Source organism: Notamacropus eugenii, chromosome 6 (assembly GCF_028372415.1).
Source record: "Notamacropus eugenii isolate mMacEug1 chromosome 6, mMacEug1.pri_v2, whole genome shotgun sequence".
NCBI lineage: Eukaryota > Metazoa > Chordata > Mammalia > Diprotodontia > Macropodidae > Notamacropus > Notamacropus eugenii.
The window spans coordinates 142,687,463-142,711,193 of NC_092877.1; the positions used below are offsets into that span (position 1 = coordinate 142,687,463).

At 45.8% G+C, this 23,731-nt stretch overlaps 1 protein-coding gene across 4 annotated transcripts in view; it reads right to left on the bottom strand.

Moving 5' to 3' along the window:
* ZNF827 (zinc finger protein 827) overlaps positions 1–23,731 on the bottom strand; it is a 244,153-nt gene continuing 220,422 nt past the window's right edge. Inside the window, exons 9-15 of one of the 4 annotated variants that reach the window (XM_072621180.1) lie at positions 21,598–21,735; positions 18,781–18,952; positions 16,723–16,889; positions 8,634–8,825; positions 7,960–8,137; positions 5,947–6,013; positions 4,027–4,155 (exon numbers count right to left, since the gene is read on the bottom strand). In XM_072621180.1, the coding sequence (XP_072477281.1) occupies positions 5,989–6,013; positions 7,960–8,137; positions 8,634–8,825; positions 16,723–16,889; positions 18,781–18,952; positions 21,598–21,735 (872 nt within the window). In that variant the 3' untranslated portion in view covers positions 4,027–4,155; positions 5,947–5,988. Of the gene's footprint in view, positions 4,156–5,946; positions 6,014–7,946; positions 8,138–8,633; positions 8,826–16,722; positions 16,890–18,780; positions 18,953–21,597; positions 21,736–23,731 lie in introns of all 4 variants that reach the window. The other 3 variants (XM_072621179.1, XM_072621181.1, XM_072621182.1) reach the window with 3 other exon arrangements.

Below are 23,731 nucleotides of genomic sequence, written 5' to 3' on the forward strand. Positions count from 1 at the left end.
TATAGCCAACCTTTTTTAATTAGAGTATATTGTACTTCCAAACTGGATACACTATAAATTGGCAATGCAACGTAAGATGCGACGTAGGAATATACCAGTTACTTGTCAAAATGACCCTGTACAGCCTTAGAATGCAAAAAGCTTTATACAATACAAATTTTCAGTAATGTACACAAACCTCGACAGCGTGATCTTCTGAACATAACACAAGTTAAAAAAGGACCAAAGGAAGAAAGAAAGTGCTGAGAACTTTAACTGCATTACCGTATGGAAAAATAAGTTAGCCTTCATCAAAGAATGCATAGTGAAAACAGGGATGACATTAGTCGGTGGTTGGATTCCTCCCAAAAATGTTAGTGTTTTTTGTTTTCTGGGTTTTTTTTTTAATAGGGAAAGGATTCTCCGTGGGGACACAGAGCTTCAAAATGCAAACCAATTCATGGGACGGCTCATCTAGGCGAATCCTGAAAATTTCTGTAAATACTCTCCTTTATTAACAAGAATAATAATAATATAAAAAAACCAAACAAACTCCAAACACACCTTTTTATTCTCACTCAGAAAACTTTTATAATTTATCAGAAAGGGGAGGGGGAATCTTTCCAAAGTGCTAAACAAAGTTGCCCAATTACATTAAGCGTGACTAGGCCATTCAAAAATACGGGTTCCGTGGCAAACAGAGAAATGCATGGCATTTGAGTGTTGAGGTTGTCTCCTTCCCCTAGAGCTCGGCTCCGGTTCTGCTTATTGGCCCAACTTCCTACGGCATGGCTGGGGTTTGGTCAGACCTGTTCCTAACGATCCTAGCCAGCCAGGTCTCCTCTTTTCAGGGAGCGCCTGTCAGTGTGGTAGTGTGATCTGCCTCTGTAGAAAGGTCCTGGGCATGGCCCGTTCCTCTCTTATTAGCCTTTGCCACCAAACGGGATCACTTTGAAAGCAGACTGTTGCCCAGTGGCAAGGTTCTCCTCCATTACATGGGGAATTCAAAAAACTGTTTCTTAAAAATAAGGCTTCCTCCACCTTCCCCCCACCCCCAGTCCCACCCCCACCCACTCCCTGCCCCAGCTGCCCCGGGATTTCTTGGAGTGTAGGTATGTACTGCATCTTCGACTGAGAAACATTGCTGTGGTAAGGTCGAATCCCAGGCCACCAATGGCCACTTACTGAGAACAAAACTGAGGAAAAATGGTGGGGGAGAGGAACAGACAGGAAACTTATCCTCTGAAGCCCTCCCTTCTGCCCCTGGTCCACCCTTCTCCTTAGTGTAAACAGGCTCATCTAGTGCACAGAGCAGGCTTTCCCCCTAGGGGACTGGAACATGCCTGCCAGGGGGTGGGGAAAGGTAAGAGACTGGGGAAGGGGCAGCCTACAGTGAGGATTAGACAGTACAGTCATCTGGCTTCCTGTAGAACTGTACCAAGTTCAAGGTGGCATTCAGTAAAGGGAAATGCCTGGAGGAAGAAAAATTAGAGCTACTTTATTTTTCCTGGTGAAACAGATGGAAAAAAACAAAAACAAACCCAAACCAAGTCCCAATTCTAGGCTAGCACACTGTGGGAAAACAGAAGCACAGTAAGAAAGCGTCCCTCCTGTACACCAGCTCCTCTCGAGAGATAAATAATATATTTATATATATATATAAAAATTCATTTTCTAGACTTCCCATTACTGTACAAAGCACATTTCTTTCCTGCTCTTTAAGCCTGTTTCGCACTGGAAATCCTGTTGTCTTAAAAATACAAAAGCAATGAAAATAGTCAGCCGAAGATTTTCTTTGAAAATCACCTGTTGCCTTCCCAGATCAACAAAGGGTTCTGCAACCAATGCACATCTGCTTCTTGCTACAATAAAGTGCTGCGTATACGTTGTCATTTTAATGACCACAAAGTAAGAGCTTTAAATAAGTCTAACGTGAGCTTCCTAGCAGGGTACGTCCTACCAGGCGTTAACAAAATGGAATACAGTCTTTACTGATAACGTGGAGAAGAACAGAGACGTAGCCAGAAGACCTGCGAATACAACTGAGACTTCCTTTTTTGCTGGAGGTGGGGCTGGGGAGGGGAGGGGCATAGAACTGAACAGTATGTTCAAACAGCACCTTTTGTTGCGTCTTTATAGTTTAAAGAATTTGTAAATTAACTTTTCTAACACACAGTCTCCAATCCAAAGAAGAGGTCCATTTTTTCCTTTCTTTTCTTTTCCTTTCCTTTCCTTTCGTTTTTCAGATGAGAAACACAATCTAGTGCAAGTCTAAAAAGCACTGTGCAAACCTGCCATTTTTTTTTTAGTCTGAGCATTTTTACCCAGAATTTATCTAAACCCCATTTTACTCCCCTTGGCTGGTTATAACCAACATCAAATCTTTCACTCATACCCATGGTTTCTGCAGACAAAAAGGTGATCATTGCATCAATGTGGGGATGTATCTGATCGGCCCTTTCAGAAAGTCGCACCCTCTGGAGCCCTTACCATAAAGATTGTATCCACACATGTGCATGCACATGGGTGTATGCGTGCATACCCATGTGTGGTGTGTCGGGTGGCATCAGCTGCAGTATTGAGCTATTTCCTCCAGATGGACCGCCCCATCCCCTCACCTTCACAGCCAGTGAAGGTCAGAGGATTAAACTCGATGTTCTGTTACAAATCTCAGGCAGTACAGAAGAGGATGGTCATCCCTTCATCAACTCAAGCCCTGGGCCCTATAACCCGGTTGCTCAGAACCACAGAGGGGAAGGTACTGAAATACCCAGGGGAAAGAGGGCAATGTACCAACCCACTGAGGAAAATGAGCTCCTCCTCAGGAAATGAGCCAGGATAAAGAACAGCCCACAGAAATGGTGTGGCCCGGGAGCTGACACATTCTCTCTTTGCCCTCAAGCACTCACACTCGCTCATACGGCCAACTCACCCAAACAAAATGAAAATGCACCAGTATGTCACCTTACAAGTGCTGATTGCCATTGGGACACTCTTGTTAGGCTTTAACTAACGGGGCAAAATTTCTTCAAGATAAAAACAAGGGGCTGGGGAGAGGGGTGGGGGGAAGACATGCCTCTGAAGGTAGGAGAATGCAACAGGTCACCTCTCTGATGACTGAATCAAGCAGCTTCCGTGTCAATGCAACAAATACACTCAGAGGGCCACTTCTCTAAACCTCATCAATGATACACAGTACACAGGGTACAGACCCTCGTCTGTCTCTGGGTTTTGCAGCAACATATACCTGCTGGAGTTGTGGTGTGTGTGTGTGTGTGTGTGTGTGTGTGTGTGTGTGTGTGTGTGTGTGTGTGTGTGTGTGTGTGTTGGTTTTTGGTACAGAAACAAGGCTGCCCTCAGATAGTCTCTGCCCTTTCTGTTAATCCGAGATAGGCAAGGAAGGAGTGTTTGGGTGAAGTGATGCTCGGAGGTGCAGTCTGAGGTCGGGGAGGGTGGAATGTGAGATCCGAGTGATTCTTGGGATAAAGCATCGTCAAGGGAATAAGATGGGCAAAATCCGAGTTCCGATACTTATCAAAGCGCAAAGAGGAGCCGTTGACAGCCAAGGCCTTGAACGCCAGGTTGGGTTCTGAGCTGCTGCCATGGGCAGCTGACAGTGCCACTGTCTGCAAGGCCTGGGAGGCGGACATGATGGAGAGGGGAGACAAAAGGTTCCGGGACCTCCCCACCACCAGGAGGGGAGCCCCGGGAGCAGGGTCTTTGGGAGCTGGACTCTGGCCCTTCTTCTCCTCCTCCAGGCAGTCCCCCCCACTCTGATGTTTCTTCACGTGGCGGCTGAAGACAAAAGGGTGGGTAGTCTTGAACAGGCACTCGTCGCAGCTGAAGGTCTGGCGCGGGGCATGTTTCAGCTTCTTGTGCAGGTTGAGATTGTCTTTGCGCTTGCAGCTGTAGCTGCACTGGTCACAGTGGAAGGGCCGCTCGCCAGTGTGGACACGCACATGCTCGATGAGCTTGTTGGCCGTCTTGGACAGGTAGCCACACTGGTCACATTTGTAGTGGTTGCCAAGGCGATGCTCACGAATGTGCATCTCCAGCTCCAGCTGGTTGGCCTTGACCATCTGGCAGATCCGGCACTTGTACTCCATCTTGTAGTGGGTCTTCAAGTGGCACTCCATGGCTGCGGGGCGGTTGGTGGAGTAAATGCAGAATGGGCACCTGCCAAGGGATGAGATGACAGGCGAGATTCAGTGGGGGACTGCCTCCATCCCCAAACCTCCCCAGCCCTTTCCTACATACCTCCTTCCAACCCCTTCAGCCCAGCCCAGCTGCCTCATGGGGTCAACTGTCTCTAGCTCTCTCCCTTCATCTTTCACTGCAAATAAAGCACGCTCTGACCCAGGTAAGCTCAGCCCAAGTTAGGCCTCTTGGCTGGAAGTGGGCACCCTGGCCATCAGGAGGGGGAGAAAAGGAAGGACTGAGAATGGATGTAGGAAGCTTCCTCCCCTCACCTCTTCTCTGCTCCCCCCCACTCTGGCCCCACCACAACAGGAGTCCTGCCCCTCCTGTCCTTTAAGGTAGGGAGAAGAAAGAACACGTTACCAACTTGTCATGCACCACATCAAGCACACAGAGAAGGGGAGAGCTCACGGGGGAGAGCTACTACTTCTAGCATTCCAAAAAGTCACACAAAGGGCAGAGTCGTGCTTAGTCCAGGGACTGTTAGAAGCAGAATGCTTTCTCTGTGCGTGCTCACAAAACGCATGGGTTAGAGTCATGGCTTTCTCACAAGACAGGAAGAAAAAAGAAGCAAAAATCTGGGAGGAAGGAGGAAAGAAGAGGAGCCAAGGACATGCCCCAAGGGGTGGGAGGCCCAAGGATCTCAGGCTCCCAACTCTGCAAGAGAATGCAACTAGACTGGGAGCTTTCTGAGCGCAGGGACCACATTTTTTACTTCTTCTATGTCTTGCCTTGCCAACAGTTCTGAACATAGAGGAGGGACTATCTATATGTGTGTGTATATGTATATATATGTACGTCTATGTGTATACATATACACACAAACATACATATATATATACACATAAATGTATATACATATATGTCTCTCCATATGTATGTATGCACGCAGAAAGAAGTCCTAGAAGCCCTTTAAACTGGATGCTGGGAAAGTTCGTTAGATCCCCAGCTGAAGCTGGGTGTCCTGAGCTAAGTCATTCTCCATTTTGTACCTTGGTTTCCACATCCTTCAAAGAAAAATTTCTAGCTCCTCCCTCACCTACCTCTCAGAGGGGTTTGGAGCAGGGGTTGAGACCGCAATTATGGCCTGTCCCTCCTCTTGAATCTGTTGTGGGAAGTGAATGGTTTGTACAACCGCATGGGACCAGCACTTGTTCATTCAGAGATGAAGCCCAGAGTGCCCTTGCCAGAAAACCTGACAGGCAGTCTCTGGCCCCAGAAGTGAGCAGCAGCAGCTTCCTGGAGGCAGGGACTCTCTGGCTTTAGCCTCTGTATTCCCCAGACCTAGCAAATTTCTGGTACATAGGAGGCAGTGACTGTCTGCTGAGTCCAAATGCATATGAAAGAAAAGTCCACAGGATCTTGAACCACAAGCTGGGCCTTCCCTGAAGGAGTTGGAGACTCACCACTGTTCTAAGCTAGGCCCCTGCTCCTCTAAAAAATGTAATCATATCATCAAATTTGATCTGTAAAAGTGATAAAAAGCAATTGTATTGGATATGTAACATGAAGAGCCTACGGAAAACAGTAGCTCCATCTCCAAAAAAAACCATTTTGATGTTTGTACTACATTTTATTTTAAGGATGCTTCTGTGGCACATAACTCAACTTTTCTTTTGCAGCTCAAGCAAAGGGGTAAGTTTTTGGTTGTTTTTTTTTTCCTTCTGCGCTCCCATTATGAATTTTAAAGACACCCTTCTCAGGCATATTAATTCTCTGGCATGGCAAGAAAAAAAAACAAAACGAAACCAAACCAAAACAGACACTCACTGTAGAGCCAGAAGGCATTAGCAATTTTTTCAAAGAATTCTTCTACTTGGTCATCCTAGAACATAAACTATTACATAGGGGATAGTTAGCACCGCCCGGGAAGTGTCTGTACAACAGAAAAATCAGAGGTGATTGTGCACCGTTCCCCATCAGATCCAGAGGCTCCTGATTTCTAGGTCCCTCTGAGAAGGCTGACTGGCAAAGCCGCAATTATCAGGTGCCAACATGTTAATGTGTGTGACTGGCCTATTGGGAGAGGGCAGTGAACACTAGTCCAATCACACACACACACAAATTCTTGCATGTGCTTGTGTGTATGTGCGTGCGTGTGTGTGTATGTGCATGCGTGTGTGTATGTGTGTGCGTGTGTGTGTATGTGTGTGCATGCGCACAAATGGCAGCCAATTCCCAGGCAAGCCTTGGGTATGATCCTGACAAGCCCGCCAACCATCCTCTACCCTCACTTTTCTCGAAACATAAAACAAACCCAGAGTCCCTTTAAAATTATCCTCCATCCACTAACCCTCCCAACTCTTCTCCCTCCCCAACTTGCTTCTCCAATCTGTCTTCAACACCCACCCCCACCTTAACAAAATCGTGCTCAAGAAAAAAATAATTGCATCTTTTCTTATGTGCTGTGTGTTAACAGACAGGTGAGGTAACTGCTACGCAGAAATAATTTGTCCTAGCCTCAGCTTGGGCCAGCAGGTGGTTGAGGAAAGAAGCCCTGAGGAAGCATGTGTGCATGCATGTGGAGGTGTGTGAGCCTTGTGTACATGCATGTGTATGTACATGTGTATACCTATGTGTGTGCATGTGTGCACATGGCCACAGCTCTGCTTGACCGCTCTTCCCCAACCTCACCAGGAATCCTTTGTTCCTTCACACAGTGAGTCAAGGGAGTCAGGCTGAATTTTGTCCTGTCTTGTCACTTATGCCTTTTTCTAGCTTGTTTTCTAAGGTGGGAGCATCTTGTGAGTAGGAACTATGCTTTGAGCATCAGAGTCTGGATTTGGACTTTAAGACTCTAAGATAAGGACTGTGGTCAAATCTCTGGCTTTCCTTCAGTAGCAGCTGGCCTACTAGTGGAAGGCCGGATGCATAGTAGGTCTCACAGTCATTTGTTGGTTTGGCTGGCACACAGTACACACACAGACATTCTGGTTAATGATGACAAATACCACCAAGAACTCTTGGGAGGATGTGCCTGGAAGTGACATCTCTCTGAATGCCGAAGTCTAGACCTTTCCTTTCTTGGGGAGGAATGATCGCCCAGGGGTTGTAGGAATTCACTGGGCCAAGGCATCTCCACTGAGCCACAGTACGACCTTTTCTAGTTGTTACTATGATTGAATTTTAAAAAAACACACATTTGCTCAACAGATAATGTCAGGTCTTCTGAATGACGGGACAGAATACATTAGGGATGGCACTTTTTTTGTGACAATGAGATAGATAAGGCTGCTTCACTGATAGAAACAGGTGCAGGGGACACTGTACCCCGTATTCACTAAAATTCAATCCAATAAAAGTCCGGTAGCATAAGGAATAAGAGGGCACTGGATTTGGAAATGGAGAACCCAGGCTGTAATCTTGGTTTTTCTCCAGTGTGACCTTGGGTAAAACACTTAACCCTCCTGGTCTCAGTTTCCACATCTGTACAATGTGGAGGGTTGGATTAGATGACCTCTAATGTTCCTTCCAGCTCTAAGTTAATGATTCTCTCAATGATTTCATCCTTATGAAGAGACGGCTGAGATGGCCTGACATGACTCCCTGTCCCTCTGTCCCCCACCTGGCCTATTCCTGAAACCTCTGCAGAAGCAGAACACAAAGAGAGACCCAGGGTCATCTAAGGCCCCATGGAGGGCAGTCCCCACCCCCACCAGGCAGAAAGGATGGTGTGACCTGATGCTGCCTCCCCTCGGACCCCCATCCCCTCTAGCCCAGTCTGTGCCCACAGGGTAGGGGATTGAACAACGCAGTAAAAGGTTCGGTACTTGCTTTCCTTACTTGAGCCCACCAGTGGGGACAGTGTGGCATTTCTTGTGCTCCAGTAGCTGCTCAGGAGTCTTCATAAACTTGTGGCACACATCACACTCAAACATCCGTGTGATCAGATGGATCTGCAGGTGGCGTTCAAACATGTTCTTCGTCTTGCAGACAAAATTGCAGAAAACACATTCGAACCCTGAAAGGACCAATGTGTGTGTGGATTGGGGGGCAGGTGCAGAAGGGTGGAGAAGAGAGCATGAGAAGGGGCTGGTCACCCTACCTGTACCCCTCCAGTGTCCCTCCTCCTGCCTGCCCTGCACTGCTCCTCAGGACACAAGGCTGAGAGAAGACCGGCCTAAGACTGGAGCATCCTCCCTCACCCTCAGACATTGACTCACGTAAGAATCAACCCAAAAAATGATAAAAAAAAAAAACAAAAAACCCAACAACCCCAAAGTGGTCAAAATTAGACTCTCAGAGCTGGAAGGGAATGAATTTGGAGGTCATCTAATCTGCCCTGCACCTGAACCAAAATCCCCTCGATAACAAACATCCCCTGTGATCGGCCATTCAGCCTCCCCAACCTGCTGCCTCTTTGCCACGGGCCGGGCCTTATTTTCAAACCTCCATGAATCTGCTGGATGGCAGACGGATGGGGAGAGAGGGGCTCAGGGTGTCCCTTCTCCCTTTACCTTTCTCTGACTTTTCTTCTGTGTTCAGTAAGGGCTGGCTCCCAGGCACTACGGAAATGACCAGGAGGTTGTTCCCTCCCTTGTTTTTCTGGGTGACATCCGAGTCATCTTTACTGTTAGCTGAATCACTGAGTGCCGACAGAGAAGATGAGGAAGGACTGTTGGATTCACTGGGAGTCTTTCTCTCTTCCCCTGAAGGATAAGACAAACAGATGCCCCGTTACTCAGTCAGGCAAGATGGAACAAAGCAAAACAGAAATGGCCATGAAAATAGGCACTAGGTTTCTGATGGGAGGGGTATCCTCCAGTGCAAGGTAAACTGATGAAAAGCCAGCAGGAAATCTGGTGGTGAGGGTGAATGGGAGCAAACATCTTCCCTGCTCCCTTAGAAGAGGTTGGGGTCTGGGGCAGAGAAGTGGTTAAAGGATATGTCTTTATAGAGACTCCAGTGGTGTCACATCTACAAAGGTGCGGCTGCTACAGCCATAGAGGGAAGGAAAGAAACATTTATTAAATGCCTACTACGTACCAGGCACTGTGCTAACTGCTTTACAGATATTATCCCCATTTTACAGTTGAAGAAACTGAGGTAGGCAGAGGTTAAGTGACTTGCCCAGGGGTACCTGGATATTAAGGACCTGAGGCTATATTTGAACTGAGGTCTTCCTATCTGCTTCTGATGGCTGTGACACTGGCTCAGACCACACCATCCCCAGCATTTCTTCCATGTGCCATGGGCCATATGGTGGGAATGCTTTTGTGATGCTGCTCCTATGCCTGGGGTAAACAGGTAAGGAGAAGAGCAGAGGGTGAGGACCTAGAGGCACATTCCCTGGGTCACTGAGGCAGAGCTGGGGGTGACCTCAGAAATCACCGATTTTACAGAGGAGGAGACCAAGGCTCAGTGAAACAGAGGGATCTGCCCCAGGTCACTCAGGAGGTAGCTGAATACGGATTTATATGGAAATAAATAAAAGTGGTTGCAGGAAAAACAAATCCACTATGAAGGAGAAGGGGTCTTCAAAAGGGCGGAGAAGAATCCTTGGACAAAGGGAGTTTTGGTTCCATGCCGTCATGGTGCAGAAAGCATCTATGACCAGGGCTAGCTCCCTACTGAAGATGGACACGAGGCTGGGTTGTGACGGCTCTCCTGGTCTTTACTCTCTTTCTGTACATGCACGTATTCATTTTTGACTCTGAACTTCACAAACACCAGCTGCCCAAAAGGAACATTTTCAAATAGAAAGTAATACACAAAGAGAGGATTCTATGTGATGCCATGAATTTCCACTATGTACATGTCTCTTTAAAAAAGCACATATAAAGTCAACATAATACTTTCAAAACTGTCCTGCTTGTCTGTGCTTCCTTCTGAACTTTTTCTGTTCTCTTCTGTGCCTATCTATCTATAAAAATAAGCTTTGTGGTTGCCTTTCGGTTTTCCTTCAGTCACTTCTAGATATCTTCACCTCAGCGTTGCAAACAAAGGCTCAAACGTAAGCAAAAGTGATGGATACTGAGAGGGACCATGTATGAAACATCCCATACTTGCAATGCCCTGCCCCTTCCCTGGCCCATTCACCAGAACTTCTCTGATGCTTGAGTCAATAACTCCTAGAATTTCTCTCCTAATGGAGGGCCACATTAATGAGAGTTGATGGAAAGTGATAATTGATGGAATTTTGATCTGGGTTAAGTTGCCTAGAAAATTGTGACTTGTGGCTTATTCTCAAGGATGACCTAAATTATATTTTCCAGTGACAGAAAAAACTCCACAGCTGGCAGTGTGGCACTGGCACTTAAAATTTAAATATTTTGGTTGCTAGAAATGTCCACTGTAGGCATAAGCATCAGAAAACATGTAGGAAGAGCGAGGCACGATGGATGCAGGTCTTAAACGTTGCATAGTAGCGACAAAATGTAAGAGAATCCTGAGGAAGGTTTCCACTTCATTGAGTAGATCACCTATGGCAGATATGGTTAAGAATGAGAAGGTATGAATGGAAAGGTACGTTCAGCAAAATAATAATAAGTTAGCATTGATATAGCACTCAACGCACTCTACCTATATGATTTCATTTGATCTTTGGAAGAACCCTGTGACATGCTGTTATCTCATTTTACAGATGGAGAGACAGGCCAAGAGAGGTTAATTGATGTAACCAAGGCCATAAAGCTCACTGAATGTCCAAGGTAGGATTTGAACTCAGTTCTTTTGGCTTCACGTCTATTTCTCTATTGGCAGGAATACCCACAACGTTGAAATGACAGATCCATGGAAAGATTGAAGTACCTTGAAGCCAAATCTTTTTGGGGGGAAGGGGGGAAAGACAAGGTAATTCGGGTTAAGTGACTTGTCCAAGGTCACATAGCTAGTAAGTCTGGATTTGAACTCAGGTCCTCCTGACTCCTATTCATTACAGCACCTAGCTGCCCCAAAGCTAAATCCTTTATGGGCTTTCTGTAGGATGGTTCTCTTTTCAGTTCCCTTCCTGACAGTCTTAGTCTGACCCAGACTTTCTTAGAGGTTCCCTCACTGTCCTCGGGTTTCTCTCACACTCAGACCTCCATATTTCTGACTGGCCAGAACTCTCAAATGAAGCACCAATCGAGGGCCTGCTGTCTTCACATGCCTTCTGTTATAACCTCTTTCCACTGTCTTCCCCTGCCCCCTCATAAAAACTCATCCTTCCTGTAGCCTAAACTTTTTCCTCTGTGTTGTCTGATCTCTCAAGCTCTGGTAGTAGCAGGTTAATGTGCTACTCGATATCCTTTCTATGGAGCACAGTGCATTAACACAGAGCTTCTAGAGATATGAAAAAGTAACATCAAGGGTGTCACCAGGCCCTGTGGTAGGCTAGTGAAAAAGTTATATGGGCCTATGCATCTCCAGGGGCCTCTTGGGTCATACTACCTCCAAGTGTGAGTAGTTTGGCTGCTTCATGGCAGCCATGTGACCACAAAAACCTTCATTCACAGTATTTTCTTAGGCACTTTGCCATCCTCATGTTCTGGGAGCACAACCCTTACCAGATTTGCAGATCACCTCAATCACTGACATACAATGAGGAAGGGTAGACTCAGTATTCATAGGGATCCCTGATGCCAAGGTGGATGGGTACTTCTTCCAATGATCCTGATGACCACCCATTCCTGCCCATCCCTCCTGGTTGACACTTGTTCATTTCTCCCCCTAAGGAGTTCCACCCAACATGTTGAGGTCTTTCCTTGCCTTCTCCTGAAATCTTGAGGACACCCATGGAGCCCAGTTCTCTCCATCCTGCCATGGATCAGCTCATCCTTTTTGGACTGTTCAGTTCTTTGATGACTTCCTTTCTTCTATTTCTCCTTTGTGACATGTTGCAGCCTACTCATACCCCAAATGGGTCTCTCCTTTGTCCTCTGAGTGATACTCATTTGTAGTTCTTTGAAGATGCTAGTAATACATGATATAGCCACACACCAACACTGATACAGTATTGGTATTAAAAACATAGGCCTTTCTTTCAGGCATTTGTTTCCTTCTTTCTTAACATCAAGGATGTTCTCTTTGTAGGGTACTAGAGAAAATGAGGACTCTAGGATTTTTGAAGGGGTAATTAATTTAATATCAGTACTGCCAGTCTATTATGGTGTAGCTGTATTTGAGAAATGAACAGAACATTTTTTGTGAGGCACTGAATACCTCTCTAGAACCGTTTTGCCACATTCATCTTGTGAGGCTCGCTTATCCAGCAGGGCACAACGAATGATGCTTTACATTGCTTTTGAGAACTAACTTTTCTTTAGCATTTTCTATCTTTAAAAATAAGCTTGTCTGCCCTAAAGCTTACTGACATTAGATGATGTGGCTACTGAATGATAACAAATAAATAAACACATTGAAGTGCTGAGGTCAAATGCTGTCACAAGGAGGAAAAATAGCCCAGATGTTCCTTGTTCTCAACCCAACAGTTCTGACTATGTCATCCCACCTACTTCCCTAAGCTTATGCCTCATATTTCTAGAGTTCTTTGAGGAACTTCTTCTACAGTGCTTATACAGTTCTATAGAGAAAGGCAGGACGAATATGATTACATCCATTTAACAGATGAGAACACTGAATTTTGGGAAGTTCAATAATTTGTCTCCAACCACTGAGACATCAAGAGTCTCTTGACTCAAAATCTAATGCTCTTTCCTTAATGCTCTACCTTTCTCCTGCATGTGTGTGTTTGTACGTGTGTGTACATGCATGTGCATGTGTGTGTGCGTGTATGGTGGGGGGAGGGGCAGATCACAAGAGGAAGGCACATTTCAATATCTCCTTTCAAAGAGGTACTAATGCCTGGTGCTGCTGCTATGTGCTTACACATTCCATTACCATTTATCGAGCCAGGAAGGGAGCATGTTTGGTGCCAACTAACATTTTTCCTTAGAATCCAGCAGTGACACATCAGGTCATCTCAGCATGTAGATATTATACAGTACATGAATCAGAACCATCAACTCTAAAGTTGTATAATCAGCCAACAAGTGCTAATTGAATGCCTACTATGTGCCAGATGCCAGAGATACAAAGACTGAAGTCAAATTATCCCTGCCCCCAAGAAGATTACATTAAAAAAGAGACAGGTTCATAAGTACAGAAATAGCATATGTTGGTATGTAATACAATGTATGTGTGTATGTATGTGTGCATGTACTTATAAACAGGATGTACAGTGTTACAATAGCAGGGCTACCATATGTAAAAATAGATACAGATCTATATGCATATCACACATAATATATAATGAAAGCGATTTAGACAATCTCTGAGGGCTTTTCCACTTCTAAAATCTTGTGATCCAGATTCTGATAGAAGAACCAGGGTAATGTAGAAGGAGATGACTGAAGTGGAAGCCAGCAGACCTAGATCTAGAACCTGCTTTACCACTAACAAACTATATGGAGTTGAGCAATTCACTTGCCCTCTCTGGGCCTCAGTTTACTCATTTGTAAAATGAGGAGCCTAATTTTACCTCTCAAAGCCATGGTTATCTCATCTAGACTGGAGATGAGTATGATGTAGTGGGATAAAGGTCACAAAATCTCAGAGATGACATCCAAAAGCCATTGAGTCCAAAGGATACTTGATCAGGGATGTCTATAATGCTTCCAAGCAGCAGCTGTCCAGCTGTCACTGGGGAGTGTAGAGTCTGGAGAGATGGGAGGGGGAGGAATCATGGCTCTGACATGCTGACCTTGATCAGAGAGAGCTGGCATGGCCTTAGAAAGCATCTAGTCCAATATGCCTATTGTACAGATGAAGGAACCGAGGCCAAAGTAACACAGCTAGTAAGCAGCAGAGATGGCATTTGAACTGTACTCCTTGTTCCAGGTCCAAGGCTCTCCCTCCTACTCCATGCTGAGTCTCAGTTTCTTTTTCTTTAAAATACTGATACTAAAAATACTTGCGATACCTACATTACAGGGTTGCTGTGAAGAAAGTATTTTGCAAAAATCTTAAAGCATCGTATAGATCTGAGCTGTAAACGAGAGGACTGGTAGAGGCAACACAAAATGAGAATTTAGCTCCCTGCTCAGTGAAAACCCCAAACCTAGCAACTTCATTCCTGAGATAGAAAGCAGCATGAGGGAGGTGGGGGTTGGGGAGGACAAGAGGGCTAGGGCCTGGTGCTCAGGAAATGACCAGTTTAAAACTGGTCAGTGGTTAGCGACAGATGTCCTCTATGGATCCAGGTTAAGTTTGAATCCAACTTTTCCTATATACACATCCTAGTCATAACAGATGGTACAGTCCCCTGGGAGGTAGTTCCTGCTGGGTACAGCCATACTTGTGTGAGGGGTCAAAAGAGGATGGGGAGAGGGTGGCCAGCTGAAGAAAGCCACCCTCTTCCCAGAAAGGAAGTAGGGATGTTTTCAAGGCTCATTGCCACAGAGGATGTCTGGCTTTCTTCCACTTATCACAGAGATGCTCACTTTAATTTTCACACAGGCACCCCAGCTCACTTGCTGTGCATAACACTAACATGGTTATGGTCAGAAAGCTCCTTGTAAAGAGTGACTCTCTCTCTGTCCACCCTGCCCCCCAATCCTACTTCTCTCCCTCCCTTCTCCTGTATCTCTCTGTCTCTCCTTCTCCACCTTCTCTTGTGTCTGTCTTCCCCTCTGTCTCTGTCTATCTGTCACTCTCTCTCTCTGCCTGCTCTTCTCTCTCTCTCCTCCTACCCCTCCCTCTCTCCTTCTCCCATGTCTCTGTCTCTCCTTCCCTACCTTCTCTCTTGTGACTGTCTCTCCCTTTGTCTCTATCTTTCTCCCTCCCTCCTTCCCCGCCCCAGACAGCACTTTCTCCTGTCTCTCCCTCTTCCTCCCCCCTCCTGTATCTCTGTCTCTCCTTTCCCTCCTTCTAATCCTGTGTCTTTGTCTTTCCCTCTGTCTCTGTCTCTCTCTCCCTCCCTCCCTCCCCACTCTGTCCTCTCCCCTGTCTGTCTCTCCTTCTCCCTCCTCCCTCCTGTCTCTCTCTCTCCTTCTCCCTCCCCACTCTGTCCTCTCTCCTGTCTGTCTCTTCTTCTCCCTCCTGTCTCTCTCTCTCTCCCTCCCTCCCCACTCTGTCCTTTCTGTCTCCCTCCCTCCCCACTCTGTCCTCTACCCTGTCTGTCTCTCCTTTTCCCTCCTCTCTCCTGTCTCTCTCTCTCCCTCCCTACTCTGTCCTCTCTCTCTCTCTCTCCCTCCCTCCCTCCCCACTCTGTCCTCTCTCCTGTCTGTCTCTCCTTCTCCCTCCTCCCTCTTGTATCTCTCTCTGCTTCTGTCTTCTTCTTACTGGGACTCTGAGCCTTATCTGCCCAATTTACTGCCACAAACAAGCTTTTGTCACTGTTGTCACCACTGAGCCAATGCAGCCTCAGAAGCACAAGACTGATTCTTGTTGGCCTTGCACGTCATCTGCACAATCATCAGGGAAATTCCAGCTCCAGGGTCTCCGTGATGCAGATGATGGGATCTAAAGGGGCTGACCCAACACAAAGGGCTGGCAGTTAGCAGAATCAGGTTTTAACGTGTAAGCATTTAAGATGGGAGGGGAACTCATCTTCTTTCTCCCTTAATGACTTTCACGTCTGTGTCATTTGTAACCATCACTTCGGAAATGGTAATTGCATCGTGGAGTCAAAATGTTAAGATCATTAAATGGAGGAAGTTAACCAGACTGGTAAGAATGAAAGGGTATCTCTCACTGGCCAGCTCTTTGCCACGGCCTGCAGAGAAACAGGACCGTTCCAGGAGATTTGGGGTTTTCTTCTCCAACCCCTGACCTCGCTGGCTTCATTAGTGGAAAGGCTGCAGATGGCATGCTGGAACACGGTGAGGGCTGAGAATTCCAAGGGGAGGATCAGAATGTCTCCAAACGAGAGAAAACAGGGCCACAGAAACCTCAGAACAAGAAGTTTTGAACTCACCACTGACTAAAAGATTTTGTTTGGGCCTCAGCCAGCAAAACCCAGCCCTGGAGGAGGCCAGAAGCCTGGGGACAGCTCTCCACCCGGCCTGGGCCTGGCAGCTTCTGAGGCTCAACAAACTTTCAGGACAGCAAGGGGCAATCCAAGCCTGGCAATCAGCTCATGGCTGCTGAAGGCAGTTCTGCAAGGGGATGGCGGTGCTCTTGTCCTTCAACATTTGGACAACTCCTTAAGCTTTGCAGGGATCATGCAACATGACCCTCTGCTTGGCATCTGAAGAGGGGAAGGCTTTCAAGAGGAAGCAAATGCCAGTCTCTGGTGGAGAGGGGAGGGACACAGCTGAAAAGTCAGAGGGGTCTGGTTTCTCTTCATGAGATGAGAGGGGGCTGGGGGCGGGAGGGAAGAGACACCCAGGAAAGGAAAACTTGGGATGACAACCGGCAGCATGCTTTCCACATCTTGGCAGCAAGGTGGTGGACTACAGGTGCAGAATGAGGCATACTCAGATGATTTGTTTTCTTTACCTGTACTTCTTTGTTATATGAGGAGTCTAGGGGAAGGACGGTAGGGGAAGGGAGGGCGATATTTTAAAAAGAGAACATAAATAAAACAGATTGGGGTGGGGTGGAGAGAGAAAAAGCAATGGTCACCTGTGTGCTTGGAGCTGATGTGGGCCTTTATATCAGCTTCTTCCATGGTGACAAAGTCACAGGCTGTACAGCAGATGGAAAACATCCACTGCTCCTTGTCCACGTGCAGGGACATGTGACTGACAAACTGAACGTTGAGCTCGGTCTCAAAACCACACACGTGACAACTGGAAGAGAATCACAAGAAAGAGAGGAGAAAATAGGAGAGAGAAATAGAAAAAAAGGAAGAAATACCACTGGCTTTTTTTTAGAATACATTTTTATTCAGTCTATTTGTTTTTCCATCGCTTCAACTTACTCTGCATTTATCCCTTTCAGGACAGTGACGGGAGTGGTTCTGGGATTGGATCGGTATAGGGAACTCTGAAAAGGAATCCTCCCTCTGCCCATGCAGGCTGGACACTTCTCTAAGACTTACAGAGATGCCCTGAACACAGGGGCAGTGACTGGCCCAGGGGCAAACAGTTAGTACGTGCCTGAGTCTTGAACTCATCTCTCCCTAGTCCTGAGGCTGTCTTTCTGTCCACTATGCTATGCTGACTCTCATGTCTTATAATAAAAAGTTAAAAAAAAAAGGAAAAAACAAGCAGAGTTTCTAAAAACTGCTGCATTCAAAGCCTGATGTTATCACGATCAGTGCTCCGTACTCCACGACTCCCAGTTTTGCAGAGAAGTTGCTTTCTCATAGTTTTTCTTTGGGGCCCAGCCTGGCTATAACTTTGCAGCATTTGGTTTCCCTTGTTTTGTATCGTTGCTCCCTGTGGCTTTGTGTTAACAAAGAGAGAGCATCAGTTTCCATTTAGTGCGCTCAGAAGGCCCCAACTTGACAAATGCCTTTTCTTCCCACCAAAAAAAGAAGAGTTTTTCCACTGGAAACATTCTTTTTTCTTCCACGCTGAAATGTCTCTGAAAAAGCAGCCACCCTGCCAAATGGATTACGTGCTGGCATAATGCAACAATCCCATACATGCTATAATGACGCTAAATAATCATAAAGTTAATTAAAAACTACAGATTCCAGATGCTGCCCATCACCTAGCTGATTCCTCTGGGTAGGAAGATGTACTGCAGCCCTGCCAGGATGCTGAGCAGGGCGGGTATGCTGAGCAACCTGGAGCCCCGTGCAAGCCCCAGGAGCCTTCTCTGCCTCTGGCCAGCTCCTCCGGGGCAGGATGGCAGTACCGTGCATGCAGGTCTGCATGGTGTGCCCAGAATGCTGGGGAGGCCTGCTATGACTAGGATAAAGGCACATGTGCAGCTAGGCTTTCTGGTCTCCTCCCAGCGTTAGACAGAAAGAGGAAGGATCCAGAAACTTTGCTTTTATAGCAACCAAACTATCTGCCAGCTTGCGTACCCATGAGTGCTTCTGCCTTTGGAGAAGAAGGAAAAAGCATTTATGAAGCTCCTGCTAGGTCCCAGGCACTGTGCTAAGAGAGAGCTTCGGAAACATCATCTTGTTTGGACACCACAACAATCCTATTATCCCCATTTTAGAGTTGAGAAAACTGAAGCAGACACAGGTTAAGCGACTTGGCCAAGGTCATACCAGGAGGTGTCTAAGGCCAGATTTGAACTGAGATCTTCCTGACTTCAGTTCCAATGTGCTATCTACTGGACCACCTAGCTGCCTCTAAGACTAAGTCTTAAGCAGGGTAGGCAAGAATCAAAATGGTAAGGAAGGTTTGTATGTAGCACTGTCTCTCTTATCCTAGGATTTTAAGAATCATTTTTCCTCATTTTTCTTTCCTCCCAACCTTAGAAGGTACATCAGTGCTGTCCTCGGCTCCACAGAGCCCTGACTTAGCACCTGGGGCCTGACCTCCCAAAGTCATTGGAGAGCGAGCTTTTTCTTCTGCTGGGCATACAAGAGCCACAGAACCAGGACCTGGAGCCAGACATCTCAGGCTACAGGGCTTAAAGCAATTCGGGGGAGAAGGGAAGTCCAACCCTCGTTCAGATCGCCCCTTGGAGCTGACAGGCTCCTCACCGTAACTCGCTAGCAGGCTGGTAGTCAAGGAGATAGGGATCTCAGGGGTAGAGCCCTTCACAGATCCTCACCTGTAATAATAAGGGTGCTTCCTTCCATCACTGCCTTCCGAGGTGACGGCGCTGACAATGTCCTCGGTGTCGGTGCTCACCAGCTTCACAGCATGGACAGTCAGGTGCTGGTTCAGGTTTGCACGGCACTTAGCCGCATAGGGGCACAAGTGGCATTTGAATTTTCTCTCCTCTTTAGGACAAAGAGCACAAAGAAAGCAACCCCCAGCCCCAAAATCAGAAACTCAGTCACACCATCTTAAAGACCTTACTGTTGGAGTGCAAACAAGGGAAAGGTTGGGTGTCATTCCAAAGAAGAAACCGGAGCTCCCCTGGAATGGTGAATTTCTGAGTCCTGCTGAACAGTCGGGCATGTGGGCATCAGACCCATTTTTATAGCCCTCAGGACTTTGCTTGTGTGGACATTTGTTGGGGATCTGGCCTCTTATGTCACTCAGCATATTTGTGGTCATGCTTCTAAAGGGTTAAAAGCAGAGAAAGAGCAGTGACGGAAGGGACAGTGTCCACAGTATTACAACTCAGAGACAAGCTGTGCCATTTGCTAAGCTTTGGCCTAGGTCAGAGAATTACAAACTGAATGGTATTAAACAAAATGACCTGACTCATGGAACAAGTTTATTGAAAATTTTCATTTTTCTTCTTCATTTCAAATATATAAAATGGAAAGTTTCAGTTGGTTTCTTAATAGAGACCAGTATGTAATGAGAGGAAGGCTCCAGGATTATTCCCTAGGGGGGTCATTCTGGATCCATTTGCCTCATCAAGCATCTGAAAATTAAAGTGGCCTGCTTCATTTTCCCAAGGTCCGGAAAAAAAGTTCAACTGAGCTGCAGTGGAGCCTGCAAGACCTTTCTTTAATTTACCCCTATTCTGCCGAGTAAGTTACTGGGTTTAAATAAGGAGAAAGGGCCGGCCTTACTTAATTCCTATGAGGGTCAAGTAATCTAACAGAAGGGAAAGTACTCTGAGAAAACTGGACGATTTGTCCTTTTTGTTATGGTTTCTATTAGTATTAGACTACCCTTGATTTAGAATTGGAAGAGATCTTAGAGGCCATTAAGTCCTACTACCCCCATCCTACAGATGGGGAAACTGAGGTTGAGAGGCAGCAGGTATCTGAGGCAGGATTTAAACTCGGGCCTTCTGACGCCAAGCCCAGGACACTAAGCACTGAGATGCTAAAACGGTGAGTATGACTGGACATGCAGTATGGAGCTGACCTGGAAACCAGGAAGACCCGGGTTCGAGCTGGGCCAACTAGTGGCATCAGACATGTCATCTCTTATTGTTGTAGGCAGCTCAGTTCTCTAAGCTGCCTTGGTAGGGAGCGCTCCCTCACCTAAGAGGGACCTTATATGCCAATATATACCATATATGCCAATATACAAGGAGATATGCCTACACCTCCAAAGAAGGTAATCACCAACTGAGTCCCTATCCCTATTCCTAATCCTCCCAGCTGTCCTGGTAGCGCCTCATTCACAAATGGGACATGTGCCAGAACTCAGTTATACAGCATCGCCCCAAGGAAACCACCATCAAGATGGATTCGATTTACAGGCCAACCTGCCTGACTAACGTACTGTACGAACTTAAGCACCATATTTAACAGTGTTTGTGTGGGAAAATGTACCAAGAGTTTCTAACTCAGGGAAAAAGGAACACATATCTCCCCTTAGAGCTAAGGTTGTTGAACAAGGGGCTCTGGTGTCCAGAGACACAGCCCCCAGTCAGGTAGGAACGTGGGGATCAAGGGTGAACAGAAATGGGAGTTCTGGATTAAGTTTGTGGAGAATGAGGGAGGGAGTGAGGCTGGTAGGTATAGAAAAAAGGAAGGTTTGGTGACCTGATGGGACTCCCTTTCCTCCCTTCTGGCCCCTGCCTCTCTTTTCCATTCTTCATAAGATGTCCAGACCAAGAGCTGGGAGGGGACTTAGAAGTAATCTGGTCCAATCTCATAATTTTATAGATAAGGAAACTGAGGTCTCCAGAGGACAAGTCACTTGCCCAAGATCAGAGAGTAACTAGTTTTATCTACTAGGCCATAATTGTTTTCCCTGGCTGTTTTGTCCTCTACTGCCTCAAAAATTTGGAAGAGTAGATGCAGGACAAAGGTAAATTCTCCCATACTTTCAGCAGGTAAAGAGAGAGGAGCTGAAAAGATGAGCAGGGAGTCTACAGTGATTCCATGGGGATAACAGGAGGGCAGTTTTTTCCTTTTTTTTCTTCATCTCCTTCCAGTTAATCTTCCCCTCCTATTACTCTTCCCTACCAATGACCAGTCCTAGGTGGGAAGGGAATATGGGGATGGTGCTTGGCTTTGACTAGACTGGGATTTTCTCAAGCAGAGCTGGAGGCTGTGAGAGAAGATGAAAAGCAGTGCCAGAAACTCCCCAACTCTTTCCCTTCAAAGCACATTCCTAAGGGTTTAAATCTAAATGGGAAAACCTACAAAACAGTAGAGCTGGACCATACTTCTGATCATAACATTTTCCTGAGTCAAATCCACTGAATCTGATTCTGTAAGAGTGAGGAGGAACCCAATTGCTGCAAAATATTCAGAATAAAGAGGAACCAAGCTTCAAAATAGAGCATGGTAAATCATTCAGTTCTTCTAGTCCTTTGTTCAAAGACTAATTTATTCCAAGTAAGAAAGGTGAGAGATGGAAAGTGGAAATGGGTATTCATCAATTTTCCTAATTTCTCCTAAAGGAATAAGGCATGAGATTGAGGGGGCAACAGAAGGACTTCACTGAGGCATGGGGGTGGTAGCGGTGGTGGTGAGTGTGTGGGAGAAAAGCTCAAGATTCACTTTACCTGTGTGCAGCGAGAGATGTCGGGACAACGTCTGCTGTCGGCCAAACACTTTTCCACATACATCGCAGGGAAAAAGCTGGTCATTGAATTTCCAGGATGGTAATCCATTGGCTGCCTCCAGTCCTATCTTTTCTGTTTCTGGGCCACAACATGAAACACAAGGACAAACAAAAACAACACAGAAGAAATTTCATTTTAGTTACACTTAAGGCCTTGCGCAGAGCTCATCTTCTGGAGATATGACCAGGGACTCAAGCATTAGCTGTCCCAAGCCTGTCCTGGAGGACGATTTCCTGCATATGAAACTGCTCCTGAAAGCAAAAGCAAATTTTATATCAAATCTAGGTGAATTCCTAGTTGGATACAGGACCCAGAGCTGAAAGTTAGGTTTTATGCAAGAAAAAAGACCAACCTCTTAAAAACTGGAACTATTCTGTAGTGAACGGGTTGCCTTGGGGGAGAATGTGTTCTTTCTCAATGGAGGCCTTCAGGCACAGGCTGAATGATCATTTATCAGGCATCTTGTACACAGATTCTTTTTCAGGATTGACTTGCATTATATTTAACCTTTTTTATATCATGGACTCCTTTGGCATCAGTTTGGTGAAGACCATGTACTCTTTCTCAAAATGAAGTTTTTTAAAAGCATGAAATATATAGGATTAGAAAAGAAAACAGTTGTCCTGAAATATAAATTCATGGACCTTAGTCTTAGATTAAGAACGCTTTAGAGCTTCTCTTATCCGAACATCTCACTTTGTAGATGAGAGAATGCAGATCCAAAGAATTAAGCAATTGGCCTGGGTTTTCTGATGCCGAATTCTGGATTCTTTCCACCGTACCATGCTGCATTTCTTTTGCACTTTGGCTAAAGGTCAGCCGACCAACTACTTACTCAACAGATATACAGTGAACAAAAGAACGTGCTACCTGCCGTCATACCCTGAGCTCACAATCGTGCCTCCAGACAGCAATTCCACAAACATTTATTAAGCATTTAGTGTGTATAAGGCAGTGAGTGCTTGAGGAGCTCGGAATCAAAATGACAAAAATAAAACATTCACTGATCCCAAGAAGCTTATATTCTATTGGCAAGAGGGCTCAATTGAAGCAAACTGGTGGCAAGTCCAAAGGCAACCTCATATGTAAAAGAAGTGGACTGGAACAGACGGTCTTTAGTCCCCTCTAGTCCTAAGAGATAATCATTTCATCAATTTATCTTCTTTATCCCTTTTCACGAATTCCTGCCTTAGGGCACAAAGAGTAACCTACATAATTTTGGGCAAACTTCTCTTCCCTTCTCTTCAGAGCCTCCCACGTGAATCCACTGGACAGTACCAGTGCTAAATGGTATGAGCACTGTGTACTCTTTTGTAGAGGTGCCCAGAAGAATAGGACAGCTAGGTATCACAGTGGATAATTTGCTTAAAGTCATGAGGAAGGTTAGACTTCTATTTCTATCCCATGAGAGCCAGTTTGACCAATTTCCAGCTGAAGGAAGGCTTGCCAGACTCTGTAACTGGGCAAAGAGAGACAGGTGAATCGGGACAACTGGTGACATCACACCAGTGTTTATGACTGGGCTCTGATGATGATACAATTGGTAAAACATATTTATTTGCTGATGTCAGTTTGCTAGAACATGATTTTCAAGTCCCAGACTGAGATGACAACTCTCTCCGTATTAGGCAAAGACCGTATGATCAAAGAACTTCAAGTTGGGGAGGAAGGGAAACAGAGAGAAGAGAAAAGAGAGGCCTGAACAGCCTTCACGTACTGGCCAGGGACAAGCAGTGGAGAGCCGCTGATTACGACATTACCGCACTCAAGTTCAAGCAGTGGGCATTTCAGCCACGCCATGATGATAGGGATATTTTAGTGGTTCCTTTTAAGTATGTAATCAAAACACAGCTTCAAAGGAAGAATATGGTAATAATTATACCAGAAGGTCAAGAGGGTACAGGGTCCTCTAATACACTTACAAGAAGAATGAATTAATTGAGTCACATACCAAACAAGTAGACACAATTAAAAGTAAATAAGTCTTTTAACAATTCTTTTAAGTATTAGCCATTCAAGCTCTTCTGTGTATTCCAGAAATTGAAATGTTACATTAAAAAAAAAAAGGTCTTAT